Source organism: Capra hircus, chromosome 2 (genome assembly GCF_001704415.2).
Source record: "Capra hircus breed San Clemente chromosome 2, ASM170441v1, whole genome shotgun sequence".
NCBI lineage: Eukaryota > Metazoa > Chordata > Mammalia > Artiodactyla > Bovidae > Capra > Capra hircus.
In genome coordinates this window covers 13,375,210-13,396,297 of record NC_030809.1, presented here as the reverse complement: position 1 = coordinate 13,396,297, position 21,088 = coordinate 13,375,210, and the positions used below count along the sequence as shown (strand labels likewise).

General features: G+C 38.8%; 1 protein-coding gene across 13 annotated transcripts in view; it reads left to right on the top strand.

Annotated features, from left to right (window-relative positions):
- The window catches only part of PUM1 (pumilio RNA binding family member 1), a 123,230-nt gene that overhangs the window by 46,288 nt on the left and 55,854 nt on the right, over positions 1-21,088 (top strand). For 9 of the 13 annotated variants that reach the window (XM_018057310.1, XM_005676742.2, XM_018057274.1 and 6 more), the window contains exons 4-7: positions 6,995-7,103; positions 8,072-8,250; positions 18,137-18,303; positions 20,293-20,563. The exons of 1 other annotated variant lie outside the window; for it this stretch is intronic. In XM_018057310.1, coding sequence (XP_017912799.1) covers positions 6,995-7,103; positions 8,072-8,250; positions 18,137-18,303; positions 20,293-20,563 — 726 coding nt within the window. The remainder of the gene's footprint in view (positions 1-6,994; positions 7,104-8,071; positions 8,251-18,136; positions 18,304-20,292; positions 20,564-21,088) is intronic. 3 more of the 13 variants (XM_005676743.2, XM_013973729.2, XM_013973701.2) reach the window with 2 other exon arrangements.

The following is a 21,088-nucleotide window of genomic DNA, read 5'->3' as shown; positions in this document are numbered from 1 at the left end:
ACAATTTTATTGAAGTGTAGTTGATTTACAGTGTTGTGTGTTAATTTCTGCTGAACAGCGAACTGGTTCAGTCTCACTTGTACCCATACTCTTTTTCGTGTTCTTTCCCATTATGGTTTATCACAGGATATTGAATATAGTTCCCTGTGCTGTACAGTAGGACCTTGTTTATCCATCCTATGTGTGTAACAGTTTGCATCTGCTGATCCCAAACTCCCAACCCTTTACTTTCCCACCTTTGCCTCAATTCTTGGCAACCACACAGCTGTTCTCTGTATCAGTAAGTCTGTAGTTTGATAGATATGTTCATTTTTACCGTATTTAGATTCCACATATAAATGATAACATATATGGTATTTGTCTTTCTTTTTCTGACTTCATTTAGTATGGTTATGTCGAGGCCCATCTATGTTGCTGCAGGTAGTATGATTTTACTCTTTTCATTGAATGTATATATCACAGCTTCTTTATGGACATTTAGGTTGTTTCCATGACTTGGCTGTTTCCATGATCGTGGTGCTTATGAACATAGGGGTGCATGTGTCTTTTTGGATTATGCCCCGTTTTGTTTGGATATATGCCCAGGAGTGGAATTGCTGGGTCATATGACAACTCTAGTTTTTAAGGAAATCTTCATATTGTTTTCCATAGTGGCTGCATCAATTTACATTTCCACCAACAATGTAGGAGATGAACATGACTCCTAATGTACAATCCTTTCCAAAAGAATTGTCCAAACAGTGAATGGATATATGTATAAGGCTTTTTCTTTATGCCTTGTAAAGGATATTGATTTATTCTTTTATATGTAAGCCATTTTGTGTTAAAACTTCAGTAATAAAGCTGAAGTTATTATTATGTGTATAATATAAAGTATTATGAACTATCTCACTACATTTCCCAACAACCCTCTGTGGTATGGAGGGCCAGGAAACCCCTTAGGGCATTAATATTTTTGAGAATGGTTTTCTGAATATTACACAGTTATCACAGTCAGAGCTATTGGTTTACCAATAGTACTTCTTTACTGCCATTAGTGCTGAGTGGCCCTTTCTCTGAGTTGATGTCAAATTCTTTTAATGTAATGAGGATATTTACCAAGAGATTAAAAATTTTGGAGGGGGCTATATCTTACCAGCTAGTTAAAATGTCAGGTATTTGATTCCTGTATTGGCCACATTCCAGTGAAACTAAGCTTGTGTGGGAAGTTTGCATTGCCACATGAGATGATCAAACCTGGTCATGCCTTTGGGGCTGTAGCATCCCTGTACTCTTTAAGAAGCCAAATTTTTGCTTTGAGAGATAGCTCTGTGTACCTTATGTTGAGTGTGTAAGTAGTTACCTATTTTATTCCTCTTGAGTACAGCATACTTAATGGAGTTTCTATCTGTTCAGGTATTAGTGGTGGTATGGTCGAACATATCCAGTCCTTAATAATCAGCTTGCCTCTTAGTTTCTGCAAAGCTGTGATCATGGTTCTTCTCGCAGTGTTTTTGTTAGGGCTCTTAATTTTATGGGATTTACACTGAAGTGGGCTGGGTGATGTGCTCACTTTTGTGAGCTGTATACACAGGAGTATCTCACTGGCTTTGCCATTAGTAGTGTGAAGTCTGTTGGTTTCTATTTTGTTATTAAATAATATTAACAGCTAACTCTGACTGGTTACTCTTGAGTTTTGCGTTGTTACATGCTATAACATTCAGTGTTTGTAACAGTTCATTTTATCAGTGAGAAAACTGAGACCTAGGTGAATAAATTCAACACAGTTGGAACATGAAGCCAGTTTTATTTGTCTGGTTTTAAAAATGATTTCAGAGTAGTTGTGTGTGCTTTACCCACGATATTACTTCTTAAAATAAGAAGCCTGAAGGTTTTTGATGCTCTTGGCCTTTTAGAACACTTTTGCTTAAAGAGGTGTTGGTAGTGGTTAATGTGATGGTCGATTGTGCAAGTGTAGCTTTGTGTGTTATCTTTTTTTTTTTTTTTTTAAGTGTTTCCAAACAAAATTTATAGAGGTTTCCCAGGTAGCTGACGTTGCTTATAAACCAGTGGTGCTTGGTTTCTACTTTCTTCTTGAGAAGCTTCATGGGTAAGCTTACTTGATTTCTTTACTCTTAAGTCTTTTCTTTTACAAACCTGTAGTTCAAGCTGGTATTAAATAGTGTATGTGTTTTTCTTCTAAAGACTGAAGAACAGATACTATTGGAGGGGCAGTTAGGAATCCCACATAATGGGACCATACGAGGAAGAGTACAAGGCCTGTTGTGTTGCTGTTGTCAGATGGTAGGGCCTCCCAAACCCTGGTTCTCAATTTGTATGTCTTAAAGGGGATGTACTAATTTAGAGCTGATTGGATTATAGAACTGACCGGTACTAACTAGAACTGCAAGAGATGAGCGTATGAAAACTAAAATGCTGTTTACTAATTTATAAAGAGAGAGAGCAGTTCTCAAGTGGATCAGCATGTTTGGCTGTAGGCGGAAACAAAGTTCTCTTAAGAAGTTTGCTTGGTAAGCAGAGTCTGAGCCAGGGAACTTGGATGTTTTTAGTGGCTACTGTACGCACACTGCTGTCTAGTCTGATGCGGTAATTGCTTTTATAAGGACAGACTTGTTTGTGCATCCTATTGGCTCTCCCTAAACTTGGGTGCTGGACAATACTGCCTTCTTCATCTGACTCCCTGGCTCTCCTTTTCTTTTGTTGGACCAATTCAGAATTCCCTTATCTTCCTTTAGAATTGTCAAATCTTTTAATCCTCTTACTGCTTAATCTTTCTTTAAATTGAATTCTGTAAACTTCTGCTGTGATCTGTTCTTTGTTCCTGTCAGAGAGCAGTCTTTATTTTCAAGTTCTTGATGGGGTAAGCAGTAACCATCTTTTTCATAAACTAGTTGCATTTGAATGTTTGGTGATTGAATTTAGGTGTGGCTTATGTGAAGTTTTAATGGACAGGAATTAATGGATATAAATCTGAGCAAACTGGGAGATAGTGGAGGACAGCCTGGCATGCTTCAATCCATGTGGTCTCAAAGGATACAACTTAGTGACTGAATGATGGCAGCAAGAAGGGAAGGTCTGCAGGTTGGTGAACCTGGATGCTTTAGCCTGTGCTATGGATGATGTTGGGGATTCCCTGGTGGCTCAGACGGCGTCTGCCTGCAATGCGGAAGACCTGGGTTTGATCCCTGGGTCGGGAAGATCCCCTGGAGAAGGAAATGGCAACCCACTCCAGTACTCTTGCCTAGAAAATTCCTTGGATGGAGGAGCCTGGTGGGCTGCAGTCCATGGGGTCGCAAAGAGTCGGTCACGACTGAGCGACTTCACTTACTTATGGATGATGTTAATCTTCAGAGGGCTTGAATCTTAATTTGACATAATTGGATACTCATTATCACTTTGTTTTATATTCAGTAGATTACAGCTCCTTTTAGTATGATCAGGTTCAAACAGTATCTTAGATGACTCCTGGTTTTGTGATTGCTACTAATTCTCAGTAAGCTTAACGTATCTAAATCCATTTAATTTTGCAGAATTTAAGAAAACCAGTAATTTTTTCTTTTTATTACAGAAGGGCTATAAGACAAAGTGAAACAGATGAAATTTTTTCAAAATTAACAAATATTAGAAGTAGAACAAGACTTGCTTCTTGAAAACAAAATCTTAAAGATATTTTAAATGTAAGAAAACCCTTGTGTATATTCACGGCTATATTAGTTATCTATTGCTGCTTACTAAATTACCCCAAAATTTAGTGGCTCAAAACAGGATCCCAGTCATGACTTTGCAAGATTCTCTATTTCAGGGTCCCTGACAAGCTGCAGTCATGATTTCAGCCCCACCTGGGGCTACAGTCATCTCAAAGTCCCAACTGGGGAAGGAACTGCTTCCAGGCTCACTCACGTGATTGATATTAGGATCAAGTTTCTTGCAGATTGTTAGACTGAGGACCTCGGTCCCTAACAAATTGATGTCCAGTGACCTCTCTTGGTTCCTTGCCATATGTGTCTCTCTATTGGGCAGCTCACAATATAGCAGCTAGTTTTATTAAAACTAGGGTGAGAGAGGAGCAGAAACAAGATAGAAGTCAGTTCTTAAGTCTTGAAAGCAACACTCCAGTCATTTTTGCTTTGTATTGTTGCTTAGGAGCAAGTCACTAGGTTCAGCCCACAGTCAAAGGAAGAGGGGGAGTCACATGAGGGACTGATTACCTAGAGGCAGAGACTTTAGGAGAATTGACTTGTTATTGCCTTCCTCTGCTGCTTTCTTTTTCTTTATCTCTTACAGACTTTTCTTTTCATTCCCTGCCATTTTTATTAGTAATAAGTTAATTGATCTTCTTGGCTACTTTGCCAGATCGTACGGGGTTTTAGTACTTTGGGACTGCTCCTAGCACCTCTTCAGGATTTATATGTATAGATACTGTTCATGGTGGGAGACACCATTAGTATCTGACTGTAGTCTTGAATTTTTTAATATGTACACATTGTGTGCATTGTACTACATCATTTTATATAAAGGACTTGAGCATCTGAGAATTTTGGTATCCAAGGAGGCTCCTGGAACCAGTCCTGCATGAATACCAAGGGACAACTGTATCCCTTTGAGATTTGTTGCATCTGTTACCACTTTGAAATACAGTCTCTGCTTTTTAGTACCTTTCTACAAGTTTCTTGTATTATTGTTTCCTTTTGAGAGAAGTTGACCTGAAAATGGCTGGCTTTATGTGGACCTGCTTTTACTGGCACTGCATGTTATAACGACCTGGCAAGCTGCAGTGAAAGAAGGCAGGGTCGTAGAAGTCATTTTTGAAGCCTTGAGTTCAGGGCTGCTGCTTTCAGTAAGCAGTTTGACAAATTATGGAAAGACTATGTTTGCACATGGAGGCTGGTGCTTAGAGAAGCTCGAGTTTTGAGTAAAGATTTCCAAATTTGTGTCGAGAGGGATGAGCAGTATAATGAATGTATTTCATCACCTTTGCTGTCTTTCCAATATGGGAGACTAAAGTTAACCGACTGATGAAGTGTCCCTTCTGCTGACGTTCTTTTGGTGCACAGAGAAGTTGATGCAGACTCTTATTTGCTCACACTCCATACGAAATAAAGGAGAAAGATCTAACCAACAGGGAAAGAAATTCTGTTTCTATTTGTAGTCTTATGAGAGGGCATTTTTGAAATTAAGAGAAGAAAGAGAAGTTTAAAACAAGAATTCTTGAGTTGTGCATGAATAGTGCACGTTAATTTTCACTGTCCCTTCTGCGGTTTACAGCTGTTTTGCCGTGGTGTAATGCCACTGAATACATTTATTGAGAACCTCCTTTGTGGTGGACATTGTATTAGGTGCATATCTACAATATCTCTAATCATCACAGCATCCTGAAAGATATCTCCTTCATTAGTACAAAGAAAATGAGGCCCAGGGCAGTCCTGCATTTTGCCCTAGGACACATCAAAGTTGTTTAGTCTAGGGCTTCCTGCCTCCGTTGCTTAGCTGTGGTCTGGGCTCTTGCTCCCACCTGTCCTCATTGTCCTTCAAGTTAACAGACCAGCTATGTCCTTGTTTCTTTGAGAAAATGAACCCTAGAGGCACACTAGGAATTGACTGCTTATGACTGCTCATCATCAAGTAAACCAGTGCATCTGCGCAATTAAATGTCAGACCAACATAGGTCTTTTTTTCATGACCTTGTTGGACCAGGAAACAATGTTAGGGCCTGAAAAATAAGTGGGAAACTGCTTTGGTTCAGGTAGTAACCCATGTCTACCATATAGTTTCATAGAACTCAAATAAATTAATGCTGAGAAACCCAGAAGTTGGATTGGAAAGCTGAGATGCGTTTTAGTGAGAGCAGAGTTGAGCTGTTTCTCCTTACCGTTGGGTTGTCGGTTATACATAGGAAAGGTAAAACCTTAATCATCAAGGAGGAGAGCAAATGTTTTGTACTCTCTGCTTTTCTATTCTCTTCCTCTGAGAAATTCAACTCTTCAGGTGTGTTCTTCTATGCTCAAAAGCAGTGATGAAGTATTATCTCAAACTTCTGAGTTTCTTGTCTGACTAGTAGTAGCTGAAGGGAAAACATAGAATAAATAAGAGGGACGTTTCATTAGTGAGTAAAGCTGATGAAGCACAATGGGATAGTAGTGGAAATTTACTTTGCAGCTTGGGCCACTGATGCTTCGATCATGTGCAGAACTGTACTGTGTTTTGCTTGAAGGGTGGTTTGCATTTCTTTGGTTGAAGCTAATTTAAAGCTAGTGATGCCTGCATTTCTAGGAAGTATGGAGTGTTTTGTGAAGTCACTTTAATGGCATTACTAAGTATTCTTAAGATTAACTGAGGTTAGGAAATTTTAATTTCCCTTCCAGTAATGGGGGAATAACTGATCTGTCTTTCCAAAATCTTGGAATAGGTTAATGTTGTGGTTAGGAAGTGGTTTTTTTGTTGATTTTTGTTTGTTTTAATTTTTTCTTTGTGGTATTGAAAATGTTTTGCTTAAACAGAATCTCTGTGTATGAAGGAGGTAAATTTTGCCTCTAGTGTTCCATAGCTGGCGTCTGAGTTAATGCCCAAGCTTGAGTAACTTTGTAGGGTCAGTTAGTGTAAATGTAGGCAGAAGTAGCCTTTTCAGTAGTTGTAGGTACTTTTCTTTTTCAGTAAGAATCTTCTTAGTGAGCAGTTAGCTGATAGGTCTAATGTGAGTCCCGCACCCTCCCCCCTTAAAAATCTTGGCATAGATTAAGTGAATAATTCCAGATGTTTAAGCTGAGCCTCTATTGTGATGGGTTGATCTGTAGCCCTGCTTGCATTAGGCCTCTTTGTGACTTTTACGAAAGATAAAGTAGTGCTCTGAGGACAGTCTGCAGAGTCAGAACACTGTAATTAAAGACCTTCAGGGCACGTGAGCATCTTCAGTACCCTTGTCTAAAAGAAAGTGTTGACTGCTGTACTTTCATCCTTTATGAATTCTTTAAAAGCATCTATTATTTTTAATTTGCAGCAGCTCTTGCCAGGTAAAAAGTTTTGGGAAACAGATGAATCCAGCAAAGATGGACCAAAAGGAATATTCCTGGGTGATCAATGGCGAGACAGTGCCTGGGGAACATCAGGTAATCTAGATCTAGCATCTGTACTGTGATTTATGCCTGTCTTAGAGCTCCTTTCCTCAGCAATTGGCAAGTCATGAATTTTACATCAGTGACATAAGCATGTCAAGCAGTGTCCTGTCCTGTAGTATAATTGCCATGAAGGAGCTTATATGATGTAATTTATTAAAACATAATTAATGCAAAATCAAATCTTCAATATTTTTGCTGAAGTGCTAGCCACAGAGGAATGGTCTTAGTTGAAATGACTGTAATTTCAGCTACAACTTCTTGTTCTGTACTGCTGTCAGCATACTCGGAATTGGAAAATCCATGCCTGCCATTTGAAGTTCATGTTTCTTTCTCCTCCCATTGCCCCTGTGTACTGTGTATGGGGTGCTCTATCTAAAAATGTGGTTGGGGCCAAATAAGTCACTGGGCATGGATGCGTTTCTGACTGACTACCCCTGAAGAGAGAGACGGGGAGAACTTGAAGAGGCAGCCACACTGACAGCAGAAAGAAATGACAGATGATGGGGAGGAAGGAGTCAGAACATTCAAAAGCCGATGTGCTGTGTTGCAGCGCAGTGTAAGAATGGAACCTCAGATGACCATGGTCATCAGAAAAGATCAGATTATGTTGTTATTTTAAAAAGGGCAGTAAACTCACATTTCCTTTTAGTGACATTACCAATAAAATATATTAAAAAGAATTCTGCTACTTGAAAGGGGTAAACATTAATTTGTCCACTTAGCTAGATAAACCAGTTATGTGAACTACTGTATTGCTGTCCTGGATATATGAAGGGTGTGTTCTGTTTCATTAGCTTATGTAGAATATTATACTTAGGGAAAACACAGTAGGACATTTTGGCTCAATTTACCATGGCAGGTTTCCTGATTCCCAGTCATTGGTTTATCCATGAGACATCGCTCGTAATTTGTTTGAGCCTCTGGCTGCACTGTATCATGCTTGTGTATCTTTTTTGTAGATCATTCAGTTTCCCAGCCAATCATGGTGCAGAGAAGACCTGGTCAGAGTTTCCATGTGAACAGTGAGGTCAATTCTGTACTGTCCCCACGGTCGGAGAGTGGGGGACTAGGCGTTAGCATGGTGGAGTATGTATTGAGCTCATCCCCGGGCGATTCCTGTCTAAGAAAAGGAGGATTTGTAAGTTGGCTTGAGGAACTTGTTCCTATCTCTCTCTCTCTTTCCCCTTCCCCCTAAAGAAAAACATGCCTGTTTAGTTTCCTTAGATATTCACAGCACTAATTGCAGTTTTTAACAACACTTTTATTGCAATTAGATCTCAGCAAACACAGCAGGAGATATGACTAAACTTTTTAAAAATAGAGAAAGGATGTTTTTTTGGGACTCATTTATAGTAATGTGAGGTAAGAACTGAAACCTAGGTCTCAGTTCATTGGTCCTCCAGAAAACACACAAAAAGAGAAGGAATTAACACAAAGCTGAAGGCGGATGTCAGTAGGGAGTAGAACTGAGAGCAGTGATTTGCCAATACCTGAGGGTCCTTAAAATGGATCGGATAACATGGGTTCATTCTTGTTTTTGCTAGCTAAGCTTTAATTATGAAATGATCATTGGCCCTCTTTGAATAACTTTGCTTCTCATATCCAGTCTATCAGGAAATCAGAAGTTCTGTTAATTCTGTGTTGCAAATTTTTTCAGATTCATCACCATTGACTTCTCTGATGCTAAATTCTAGCCAAAGCAGCATCTCTGTAGCCTCTTCCCTTTTTAAGTCTTAAGTAGTCTTCCTCAAGCATCTTCGATAGCCTTTCTCAAGACTAGTTCTTTCTTATAGCATTGACTTTACAGATCTAAAAGTCTTAAGATGCATTTCTGTTTGAATCTTCCTCATTTTGTGTTCTTTGACTGGTTTCATATTCCAGGTCATAGGTAGGAAGATCACAAAAGGCACCCTAACTCTTTCTTCCTTACTTTTCTCTTGACTCAACATGATTAGTACCTTTTCAAAGCACTGTCTCCCTGAAGTTTTTTGGGCTAATACTTCTGTTGGCAGTCATTTTAAGAGACCTCCTTTGCCGCAAATCATATTAATAATTTTACCTTTATAACTGTCTTACATTCTATTATCTTAGTAGCATTTATTGTTAGTATTTTTATCATTAGACATCTGTTGCTAGGTATCCGAGGCTTGGTTCTATTTTCCCAGTTCCACTTGAAACTAATTTAGTGTCAACAACATGTTAGTGGACACTAAATGAATGGTTGCTGACTTGGTTGTCAGGAAAATGTTAACAGGTGGCCTCCAAGGTAAGCAGAATCCACCTGGAGTTAACTTTATTCTACTCATGTCGAAGGTAATGCTTCAGTGAACATTGACACTTGACATGTGGCTGGAGCTTTTGATTCTACCAAAAAAGAAAAAAAAGAGTGGGGCAGGGGGAGTGAAATGAGCTTATTTAAGAGGCTGGTTTGAATTTCCCCCAGCTTTACATCTAGAAGTTTGGTTTGAGGAATTAAGCCAGAACAGGCTCATTCATTTTTATAACATTTAGGAAGAGCAAGGGACCAAACTGGGGCTTTTGTCTTGACTCTTGCATACTAGCTGTTCCAAAGTTGACCCAATTAGTTTCTGGGTCTTTTAACCCTGCAGAGACATAGGTTCAGGGCTCATAGGTCAGACTGGAAAATACTGCTTGCATTTGAACCTTCCTAAGAGGCTTGTTGGGAAGAACAGATCTACCCTTTGGATGTGAGGAATGAGATCAGGCAGAATGATCATTTGCATGTTGTCTCATGGGAAGAAGGGTGTTACTTCTTCCCTTCTTTCAACTTATCCCCAGCTCACCTCTTTTTCTTACCTCTCACACTTTGCTCATCTTGAGTACACTTTGCTCAGAGGAAGTGCTGCCTTCTAACTTCTGCCTATGTTGTGGTTTAGTTGGTAAGTTGTATCTGACTCTTCTTCAACCCCATGGACTGTAGCCTGCCAGGCTTCTCTGTCCATGGGATTTTCCAGGCAAGAATACTGGCGTGGGTAGCCATTTCCTTCTCTAGGGAGTCTTTCCGACTCAGGGATTGAACCCACATCTCCTGCAAGTCTCTTGCATTGGCAGGTGGATTCTTCACCACTGAGCCATCAGGGAAGCACAACTTCTGCCTATAACGTTTAGGTATTTACTTAGGAGAAAAGTCATAGCTAAGTCATTACTGTGGTGCACTGGAACCTCTGAGATTCTTGCCATGAATTCTCTATCATGTGTGGACAGCTGCTTTTTTTTTTGGACAGCTTCTAAGTCTTGAGCATTAGCCACCAGACATGTGCCTGGGTTACTGTGAAGTTTGTGAAAGTGAAAGTCACTGAGTCGTCTTCAACTCTTTGCGACCCCATGGACTGTAAAGTCGATGGAATTCTCCAGGCCAGAATACTGGAGTGGGTAGCTTTTCCCTTCTCAACCCAGGGATTGAACCCAGGTCTCCTGCATTGCAGGTGGATTCTTTACCAGCTGAGCCACAAGGGAAGCCCAAGAATACTGGAGTGGGTATCCACTATCCAGTGGAAGCCTGTCCCTTCTCCAGTGGATCTTCCCGACCCGGGAATCAAACCGGGGTCTCCTGCATTGCAGGTGGATTCTTTACCAACTGAGTTATGAGGGAAGCCGTGAAGTTTGTAGGAAGCAGAAAAATAATTAGAAGTAGGAGAAAGGTAAAACACTGTGGCCGATTATTATTTTTTCCTTTTTAAACAATTATTTCATTAGTTAATCTGTGATGAAGATGTGTCTTTTGTATTCCATATCTTTATTTGATTTTGTAAAGGTGGCTTCTATCCTTACTTGTCTTGAGAGATAGGTGATTTCTAGCTCTTTTGTAGTATTGTTACCAGGGGAAGCTAAGACCTCAAGATAGAGGTCAGAAAATTGAATTCTCTAAAAAGCATCTGCTTTACTGAGTTTCTGAAGTCTGCATAAAGATAAATGAAAATTCTCCAAATCTGTATTCCAGTTTCTCAGAAGGAAGGTTGTGTGTAATGAAACATTATCCTGTATTTTGACTTAAGTTGCACCTAAATGGCGATACAGGAAGACTGACCAGTGACGTCAGTCCATCACTTTGGCACATCTAATCTTATAGTGGATGGAGAACTGGGATCAGTGACCTGCTTTATCAGCTTTTTGGTTGTTTCCTGCTGATCTTGTGCTTCTCTTGGTTTTGCTGTCTGTCTATTGGTTAAGGTGACATTTGACCACAGCTGTGGTCATGGAAACCTGAATCACTTTCTGGTTGTCATGGTATGCATACATCTGGAAAGAGGTGAGCCTTTTTTTATTTTGAAGAAAAAATCTATTTTGTCTTTTAGAGCGCTGAGTTCAGAGACCAAGGAAGACAGAATATCTGCTTTCATTATATAGTTTTTCTAAAGAGTAGTCATTGGTGGTTTATGGATTAGAGCATTCAGATGTTTTTCTTTTTAGGTGATCATACCAGCATTTCTCCTGGTTAGCCTCAGAGAAGCTCCATTTTAAACCCCCAAGAGCTAAAAACATCATCCCTAATGGCATAATGAATGTACATCTCAAATCAAGTACCAGACTCTAATGAACTGCTCAGTTAAAGGGGTTTAGAACTAAAGTAATCACATTGGTTTTCCATTTTCAGTAAAGTTGTTTTATGGTTAAAGCTTGAATGAAGTATTTAACCCTGTCTAGCTTTCTTGAGCCTTTCTTAAGTTCATTTAGAATATAAAAATGGACTCAGTCATTTTGGCTTTTGTGATAAGAGTGCTTGCATGCTGATGATAAGAATCCGACAGCAGTGTTTTGTTCTCAGCACCCACTGGAAGTTTTTGGTAGTATTCCAAGTATGAATCAGAAACTTCAGGGTAGCAGTTTTCAGAATAATGGGAAAATTCAGAATACCAGTTAAGTCAGAGTCACGTTTTTAAATTTGATTTATTTCCTTTATTCCTGGGTTAAAGACATCCCCTTATCCCGCCCGCTCAAACACCCCGAAATAAAACAAAGCATGGTTTTGGGTGGTATAAAGTCGTATGTATTTACTATGTTTTTAGGCATTGGGTGGAAAGATTCTTAGGAAAAAAAAAAAAAAAATATATATATATATATATATATATAGGGAAGACCTTTCTGCTTGTTTGTAGAGACTGGCTGCTTTCTGACCTGGAGGTTACGTGCACACTCATAGCAATTCACTTAGATCACAAAACTTGATAACTTGCTTTTCAAGTTTCCAGTGCATTTGTTTCAGGCAGTCAGTGTTGTTTCAGTAGATTTTGTTTAAAAACTTCGTGTAATGTAATGCAGGGACTTGAGTCTTAACTGGACCTTGATTTCTTCATTTGCAGGAAGTCTTATTCATATGGCTATGTAGTATATAATATATGAAAATACTTTGTAAGTCTTATAAAATCTTGGGTTACGTAGTCCTTGGGCCAGTAGCATTATTGGCATCTGGGAGCTTATTAGAAATGACAACTCTCAGATTCAACTCCAGACTATTGACTCAAAGTCTGCAGTTGATTTATACAACCCACAGATGATTTATATACAATTGAAGTATCATAAATACTGATAATATAGTTTTATTGGAAGATTTCAATTCAGAAACTTTTATCTCAGGATGGAGCCCCTTCAGACTTGAGCTTCCCTTGAACAAGAAATCTTTGTGCTCTGCTTTGCAATGTCAAGCTTTTAGACAAGATTTTAGACACTGACCAAATAAAAAGTTAAAAAAAAAAAAAGCCATGCAACTTTCAGAAAACCTTTTATGGTTTTCATCTCTTTTTCCTGCTGGGTTTGGTGGTAATACAACAGAGGGGAACACTTTTCTTATTTTTTTGCACACCAGGAATTGGGTGTCATATACACAGTGCATGGTATATTCCATGCTCCACTGTTTTTAAATTGCATACCTCCCAACTTCTGTTCATTTTGAAATTGAGTATGTTTTAATTGCCAGTGTTTCCTTCTTTGCAACACATAAGATGATATGTCTTATAAATTGATGGTGCCTCAGATTTGATGAAATGTAATAATAGGTGGTGGAGCTTCTCTGGTGGCTCAACGTTAAAGAATCTGCCTGCCAACACAGGAGACATGGGTTCGATCCCTGGGTTGGGAAGATCTCTTGGAGGAGGAAATGGTAACCCACTCCAGTATTCTTGCCTGGGAAATCCCATTGACAGAGGAGACTAATGGGCTGCAGTCCCTAGGGTTGTGAAGAGTCAAAGATGACTGACTCTCTCTCTCTCTCTCTCTCTCTCTCTCACACACACACACACACACACATACACACACACTAGTTGGTGGCTTGATTGTGTATGGATATTTCAGAAAAGTTACTGGGACAGAGGGGTTAATGATGAAAGCCATAGTCTTTCCAGGGGGGAAACATAAGGTATCAAGCAAGTTTGAAGCTTTAGGGGTAGTAGAGGTGAGTGAGACTGGTTGAGTCTGAGAAAGGTAGTGGGCAAAATTGGATAAAATATTTTTAAGAATCTTTTAAAAGGAATTGCACAGTCATGAATTGCCTTGTTTAAATACCTGAAACAATCCTTTGAAGTAGATGTTGTCCCTATGAAAATTTGTCAGTGAGGAGAAGGGTTTAGAAGGGAAGCAGTGGGAGCTGAATTCAGTGTTCTAATTTCACATCTTTTAGCCATAGTATATGCTCCACTGTCCTGTTTATTAGTTTCTCCCAATAGTATCATATTTAATATATTAATTTAAAAGTAATTCGTGACTAGTAATTTCAAACTTTTACTCATTTTTTTAGATATTTGAAATTTCTTCATTACTAGTGAAGCCAAAACTGCTGAACTTTAAGGAAAGTTGACATTTTGGTTTTGGGTGGCATTTTGTGAAAAATTGAGAAGTGTACACAGGGAAACCAATATTTTAGTTTTTGGACTGGTTTATCAAGCAAATACACAAATAGTCCTTTGAGAAAAAATAAAAATTACTTATCTTATTGACTGTGACTTCTGCCACATGGAGCTTTGAGGTAAAATCTCTGCAGTAACAGGAAAATTTAAGTTCTCATTTCTCTGACTTCATTCCAAATTAATATTCTCTGATATATTCATTCCCTTTTTTAGAAAATGAAACTTTTGAGAAAGGTGATCTAGACTGAATGACTCTGATCTCCATAGTACATAGTTTTCAGCTCTTCTCTCAGTTCTTCGATATGAGGCAACAGAACATATTCTAATGTTACGGTCTGTCATCTGATCTCTCAAGAACACTCCTTGGCCCTACTCTAGGGATTTTGAGTGGGCTTGGCTTCTTGCATTTTGAGCACTGTCTGAGGGCTATGTTTGGATTACAGTTTTGAATTGAAATTCATCTAGAGAGAGCCTAAAACAGGAGGATGCTATTAATCCATCTTTGTTTTTTATTTCATTTAGTTAATAGGCTTTTTAGTATTAATTTGCACTGGGCAGTATGTGACAAAAAAGAAAAATGTAACTCCTGTCTCTAGGATGCTTATTTGGACTTAATTTTAGTGGTTCTTGGGCTACCCAGGTGGCGCTGGTGATAAAGAACCCGCTTGCCAGTGCAGGAGACATAAGAGACTTGGGTTTGATCCCTGGGTGGGTACGATCCCCTGGAGGAGGGCATGGCAACCCACTCCAGTATTCTTGCCTGGAGAACCCCATGGACAGAGGAGCCTGGCGGGCTACAGTCCATAGGGTCGCAAAGAGTCGGACACGACTGAAGCGACTTACCATAGTGGTTCTCAACTGTGAGTGCTTATTGGAAGAAAAACTTAGGTTTGTGGGAACTTCTGCAGACAAGTTAAATTAGAATCTCTCGAGAAAGCCCAGTCACTTGCAAATTTTTAAAAGATTGTGATGTTTGATACCAACCATAGAGCCACTGCACTGTGCAAAGGACAGTGTATCTGAGAGGGCCGGTTGGCTGTACACTTTTATTTGAGTTAAACCACTTAATGGGAGCCTTCATTTTTAATGTTAATATCACAATGTTACATAAGAAACACTCTCCCAGTGCATAGTTTTCACTAGTGTCATACTTGTACACAGTGTTTTTTACTTTATAATAAACTTTTACATATACATCATTTCATTGATGTTTACAATTACTCTGTTTTAAACAAAATGATCCCTGTTTTATAGATAAGACAACTCAGACTCAGGTTTAATGACTTGTCCAAAGTCCAGTAAGTGTTAACAGTTGAGATAGACTGTAGGTTCTGTGCAATCTGGGTTAGTATTTTCCTAAAAGAATACGTTACCTTAAACATTAAAAAAACCTTTACAACTCCATAAAACAGAGCAGCCCAAATATAGTCTTATTCTCTCACTAGGGTCCTCAGATTTCCAAGAGACCATTTTTATGATCCCCAACTCTGTATTCTATATTCTCTTTTAATAGCAGACTTTAGACAGGATAGCTTCCCACTTGTGCTCTTGGTATCATTCATAAATGAGACTTCATGTCAACTGGTTTAATTTAGTGCTTTTGTTGATTTACTGAATTTGTTAAAACTTTTTATGACCCATGTACAGAAAAGTACACGTCATAAATGTTCATCTTCATGATTTTTTGCCTAATAGAAATATCCCCTATAACCCATCCAAGTCAGGTATGGAAGTCATCCTGCCTGTTCTGTGTTTTGCTGAGGCATTAATAGCCTAGTCGGAGTAGAAAACTAGGTAACTATTTTATGTAAATAGACTGTATAACATGGACAAAAACCAGCCCATCCCAGGGACATCTTTGAAAATCTAGCCCTTGGCAGTATAATTGAGAAAGTAGATATCGGTGACTAAGTGTTCAGGTCAGGGCAGTTGGCTTACAGGGGGAGTAGCTTCTCAGCAAGCCCTTGTGAAGGGTCACTGAGAAAGGATCATGAAAAATGTTGATTTGGTGAGTGAGCCTCTTCTATACCCAGATTATTTGCTTGGTGAAAATTCCTACTGCTGCTTTATTGCATTTCCTTACCATTTTTTTCCTGTAAACTGTTTGAACTCCTCGTGAGAAATTGGAACTGAACTGCCTGCCGCTCCTGAGCCAGTGACTTGATTTGTAGATTTGTGGAAGATTATTTAAATGTGTTGGTGGGATAGTCCTAAAATACCTTTAAAAATTATTGATGTTAGTGGTATCTAATTCAGGTGGACTTGTTCATTACCATCTCTTGAACACTTACCTGATGATAAATAGAATGGGAAGATCCTTATTTTAGCAGTTCAATTTTGCAGGACTTTTTTTCTTTGTTTTCTTTATCTTATGTTTTGAACTTCTGTCCTGTAGTGTATTCAGTGCTGGGGATATGAAAATTACTACATAGCTTCTGTCAGTTTTACCTTTGCAGGAAGAGGGAGCATACCTTTATTTCTGGACATTTTGAAAGCTCTTTCTGTCTTTAGAATCCTGTGATACTTTGTCTGGCTTGGGATCTCAGTGTCATGCTTAATTAGCTCTCATTTACTCTTCAAACCAGTATCAGTGTTACACTTTGAACATGTGAAAGTTACATCTCATGTGCTGCCAAAACTGTAGTTTACCATCTTGCTGCTACATGAAACTAAGTGGTATATCCTTTCTAAATTCCTTCTGGTCTATATTCCTTTATTCGTATTAGCCATGAAGTCTTTCTTTTTCTGTGTTACTTTTGAGTAGAGGGTGGTTTTAAAAGCAAAATGGGCTTTGAATTGGTTGTTGAAAGGTCTAAGATTGTCAAGTGTCCCGGTGTCTAGTCTTCCGGTGTGAGGGTGGCTAAGAACTACTTTAAGAGCATCTTTTTATTTTGCATTTGCAGGCCTACCCAACCCATTCACAGCTGTGTCTGCTGCTTTATCTTCCATTTGTGGTCCCCACCCTCCCCACTGAAATTTGGTTGTGGTGACTGGAGATGCTGAGCGGTAGTTCTCATCATCTTTTGATTGGATCTTACCTTTTACCAGGAACTTTCTTTTGGTCTAGGTCTGTTTGTTTCTTTCTTAAATCAGAAGTCAGTGATGGAGACAGGCAAGATTACTTACCTCTCTCTAGTCTTAGAAAAGCAAAAATTATTTAACCCTTGGGTAAGGTTTTGCACAGCTTGCTATACCATGTCAAGTCACTATACTAAACCTTCTCATTCTGAAAATCAAGACACATTTGCTTTAAAAGTCCATGTCTTAACTTAGATTGTTGGTAAGAGGAGACAGACTTAATTTCTTTAAAAAACAGGACATCGGTGTGCTTTGCACCACATCAGTCCATTTAGGTCCAGTCTTTCAGTCTTTTTAGTTTGAAGTACTTCAGAGATAAACTCTGTTGTATCAATGATTTGCCTTAATATGCTCCCATGTAATCCTTGGTATGTATGGACAGGCAGTGGATGCCAACTAAACACTTAGAGTACTCTTTGTGAAAGAATTTCAGTTAGATTTAACATGTTTTGAAGGATTTAAAAAATTCAAGTTAAGGATGATTAGTGATTTATTGTTTCAGTAAGCAGTGAGACATTGGGTGGAATTGGGGTGGTGGTGGTTCAAATTGGCAGGGCATATATCCCAACATGAAGGGTATAGAGTAATTGAATTGGAATGATGTTAGATCACACTTAATTCAATATTCAGAAGTAAGGGAGGAGTTTACATAGGCAATAGAAGTAGGAAATTCATTTTGTAGGCTTAATACTTCCCAAGTATAATATTAGCTATAATTCCTGGGGATTATTTGGAACCGTGCTTATTCTAGAGAGTTAGATTTTAGAGTAGAGAAATGGAACTAAGAAATACAAAGTTGTGGTTGGGCTTTGGGTAGAAAGGAAAAAAAATGGGGTGGTGGGACATTGGGCATGATAAGACTGTCCAAAACTCTGTAACATAAATGTATGTCTGTCTCCCCCATTTGGCAAGACTTTCTGCAGTGTTCCTGCCTCTGTGTTGTCTGTTAATTAGATTGTAATGTCTTGAAAGGTCATGGATACTATCCTGTTCTAATTAGCATCTAGTGTAGTCCGGTGTCCATGGTGGTTGCCCGCTATTATTAGTTGATGATGATTAGTGAAGCTGAAGCTATTTTTTAAACAGGGCCCAAGGGATGCAGACAGTGATGAAAACGACAAAGGTGAAAAGAAGAACAAGGGTACGTTTGATGGAGATAAGCTAGGAGATTTGAAGGAGGAGGGTGATGTGATGGACAAGACCAATGGTTTACCAGTGCAGAATGGGATTGACGCAGACGTCAAAGATTTTAGGTTTGTATGTTTTACACTTCTGATTTTTGAGTGGGGACTATGGGTTTTTGTTTTGATTTCGTTTTATTTTGATTTTAGTTTTCTTTTTCCCTCTCTACGTGTCTTTTTAAACAACTGGGACTAGTGTAGGCCATACCACAAAAATTGTATGAACTGTTAAGGTGAAACTTTTAAAGATCTGTCCATAGCTGATGTTTTGCCAAAACAATAGACTTTCCATTTTTTTGGAGCTCTATAATTTGCAGAATGATTTCATAAAGATCAGTTCATTGATTCTCAAATTTCAAAATCACCTGGATGAGCACCTTGGGATTTCTCCCAAATCATTATCTTGGGAGAAATCATGGTTACTAAATGGAAGTGTGTCATATTACTGTGGCATATTAAGGAAGAGTGAAAAACAGTTGAGATCAGTTAAATATTATTTCACTTGAGACTCATAAGCTCCCTTTGAGGTAGGCAGGTATCGTTTTCTTCATTTTGAAGAGCCAGAGATACAGCTCAAGTGACTTGTTCTTAATCATATTCCTTCCATGGAGGCCTCTCATTCCATCTCTGGTCATAACTGATTTGCAGGTTTTAACCCTGTAATTTTCATATGCACGGTATTAATGATACCATGTTTGTCTTCCACATTTGGCAAGTATTCTTTGTTACATGATGGTATGTGAGTTTTAATTTTTTTCTAAATTTTGACTAAGGATTTTTATCCTCAGTCACTGATGTCCAGTAGAGAATTTAATTTTTAATAATTTTAGTCTAAAGCTAATGTGTGTCTAAACACACACACACACAACATCCTTTATCCTAATAATCTGCAAAGCCAAGATTAAAATATTGTGTGTGTGTGTTGGGGGGGGTCATTCCTTTTAGAACAATGTTTAATTTGTTTAGTCTTCCTAAACTTAATTTTTGCATCTCATGGATGTAAAGAATTAGTCTTTGTAAGAAGTGAGTCACAGCATAAACCCTTGCCTCAGGTCTTTAAGATGAGTTTGGGTATCCCTCCATCCTGAATCTCAAGCAGCTTGTGGTATTTGTTTTGTGGTATTTGACTCCAGGGCAGATGGTAGTAGTAGGGTGTGTGTGTGTGTGTGTTGAGGAACTACAAGAGCTTTAATTTGTACCAGCTGTAGGATTTCTTATAGGCTAAGAATGTAGTCACAGGCTATATTTCCCTGACTAGAATATAATATTATTCAATATTGATCTGAATTAGAATTAGGTAGTTCTGTTGTCTTTTTGCATAGGGTGATCATGTGTCCTGGATTGCCCAGGACAGTATTTGTTTATACCTCTGTCCCAAGATATTTATTAATACTGCCCTTTTTTGCTCTTAGGAGTGTCCTGGTTCAGATGATAAATTACATCCTCATATTACTTTTAATTCTTAGAGTTGACTCCTTAGCAGGAGCTTATCCTAAAAAGTGAATTTATTTTGTACTGTTTTGTAATGGTTTGATTCTGGTTTCTTTGAAAGAAAAAGGGGAGTCAGTTTTATCGTTGGCCAGTGGTACTTAGGAAATACAAACAAAGATTTTTCACCTATTAAAAATTTATTTTTGAATAGAATTATTCTCAGATGTGGAACTTTCCCTAGAAACTACTTTGTCTATTGACTGTTTAAAAGAATAGGATGTTGCTTTTGGGGGGCATGTTTTACTACCTGTATTTTACTACCTGGGAGTGATTTCCACCCTCAGTTCATCCAGTGTTCCTCCCATCTGGGCCCCTTGGTAAAAGAGATGGTAAATTAATAGCAGTTAATGTAAATTTTAAGGGGTGGGTTGTGGGAAGGCAAGCAAGAGAAGAGTCGTTTTATAGGATGTAACGTGTAAGCACCATAAAGGGTCTCTGGTCATTTTTTAAAATAGTTTTAAATACTGTTGGTAATAAGCTGTGTTAAGGACATTGTCCTTAAACTTAGGTTGGTGTAGTGTCCATCCCCACTTAAAATAAGGTTTAATGCCCTTTACTTTCTCTGTTTAGCCGTACCCCTGGTAATTGCCAGAACTCTGCTAATGAAGTGGATCTTCTGGGTCCAAACCAGAATGGTTCTGAGGGTTTAGCCCAGCTGACCAGCACCAATGGTGCCAAGCCTGTGGAGGATTTCTCCAACATGGAGTCCCAGAGTGTCCCCTTGGACCCCATGGAACATGTGGGCATGGAGCCTCTTCAGTTTGATTATTCAGGCACGCAGGTACCTGTGGACTCAGCAGCAGCAACTGTGGGACTTTTTGACTACAATTCTCAACAACAGGTACTGTGTGTGTCTCTGTCACTCTCTATGCTCTCCCTCCAGGCAGCAACATTATTCAAGTAACTGAAAACGGGGGGATGGGAGGAGGGTGGCAATATTTTAGGCTTTTGATGGCCAGTCCTTATTTACCCAACAGTGATGTGGATTATAAAGCCTTTGCATCTTCCCCTCCAGCATGATTCCCATGCTGAGGTTTGTTGGCAAGAGACCACCCTGCTCTGTGTAATTTCTTTGACTCCTCTCTTTTACCAGGGTCTGGGGAGGGGTGTGGTGGTGTTACCTCCTGTAACACAATCCTCTTGAATGTTAATCTCACTGAAGATTAATGTGATTATAATGCCTGTTGGTTTTTGTTTTTAAAATAGTAGACTCTGTTGTCTGACACTGTCAGGAGTCCAGTGCCAGATGTCTTATTAGTCTTGTCTTTTAGTTAAGTGAGTTACTACAGATAACAGACATATGTCATACCTTTCAAAAGAGTTAGAATGTGATTAGGGGAAAAACACAAATCACTCAAAATAAAAT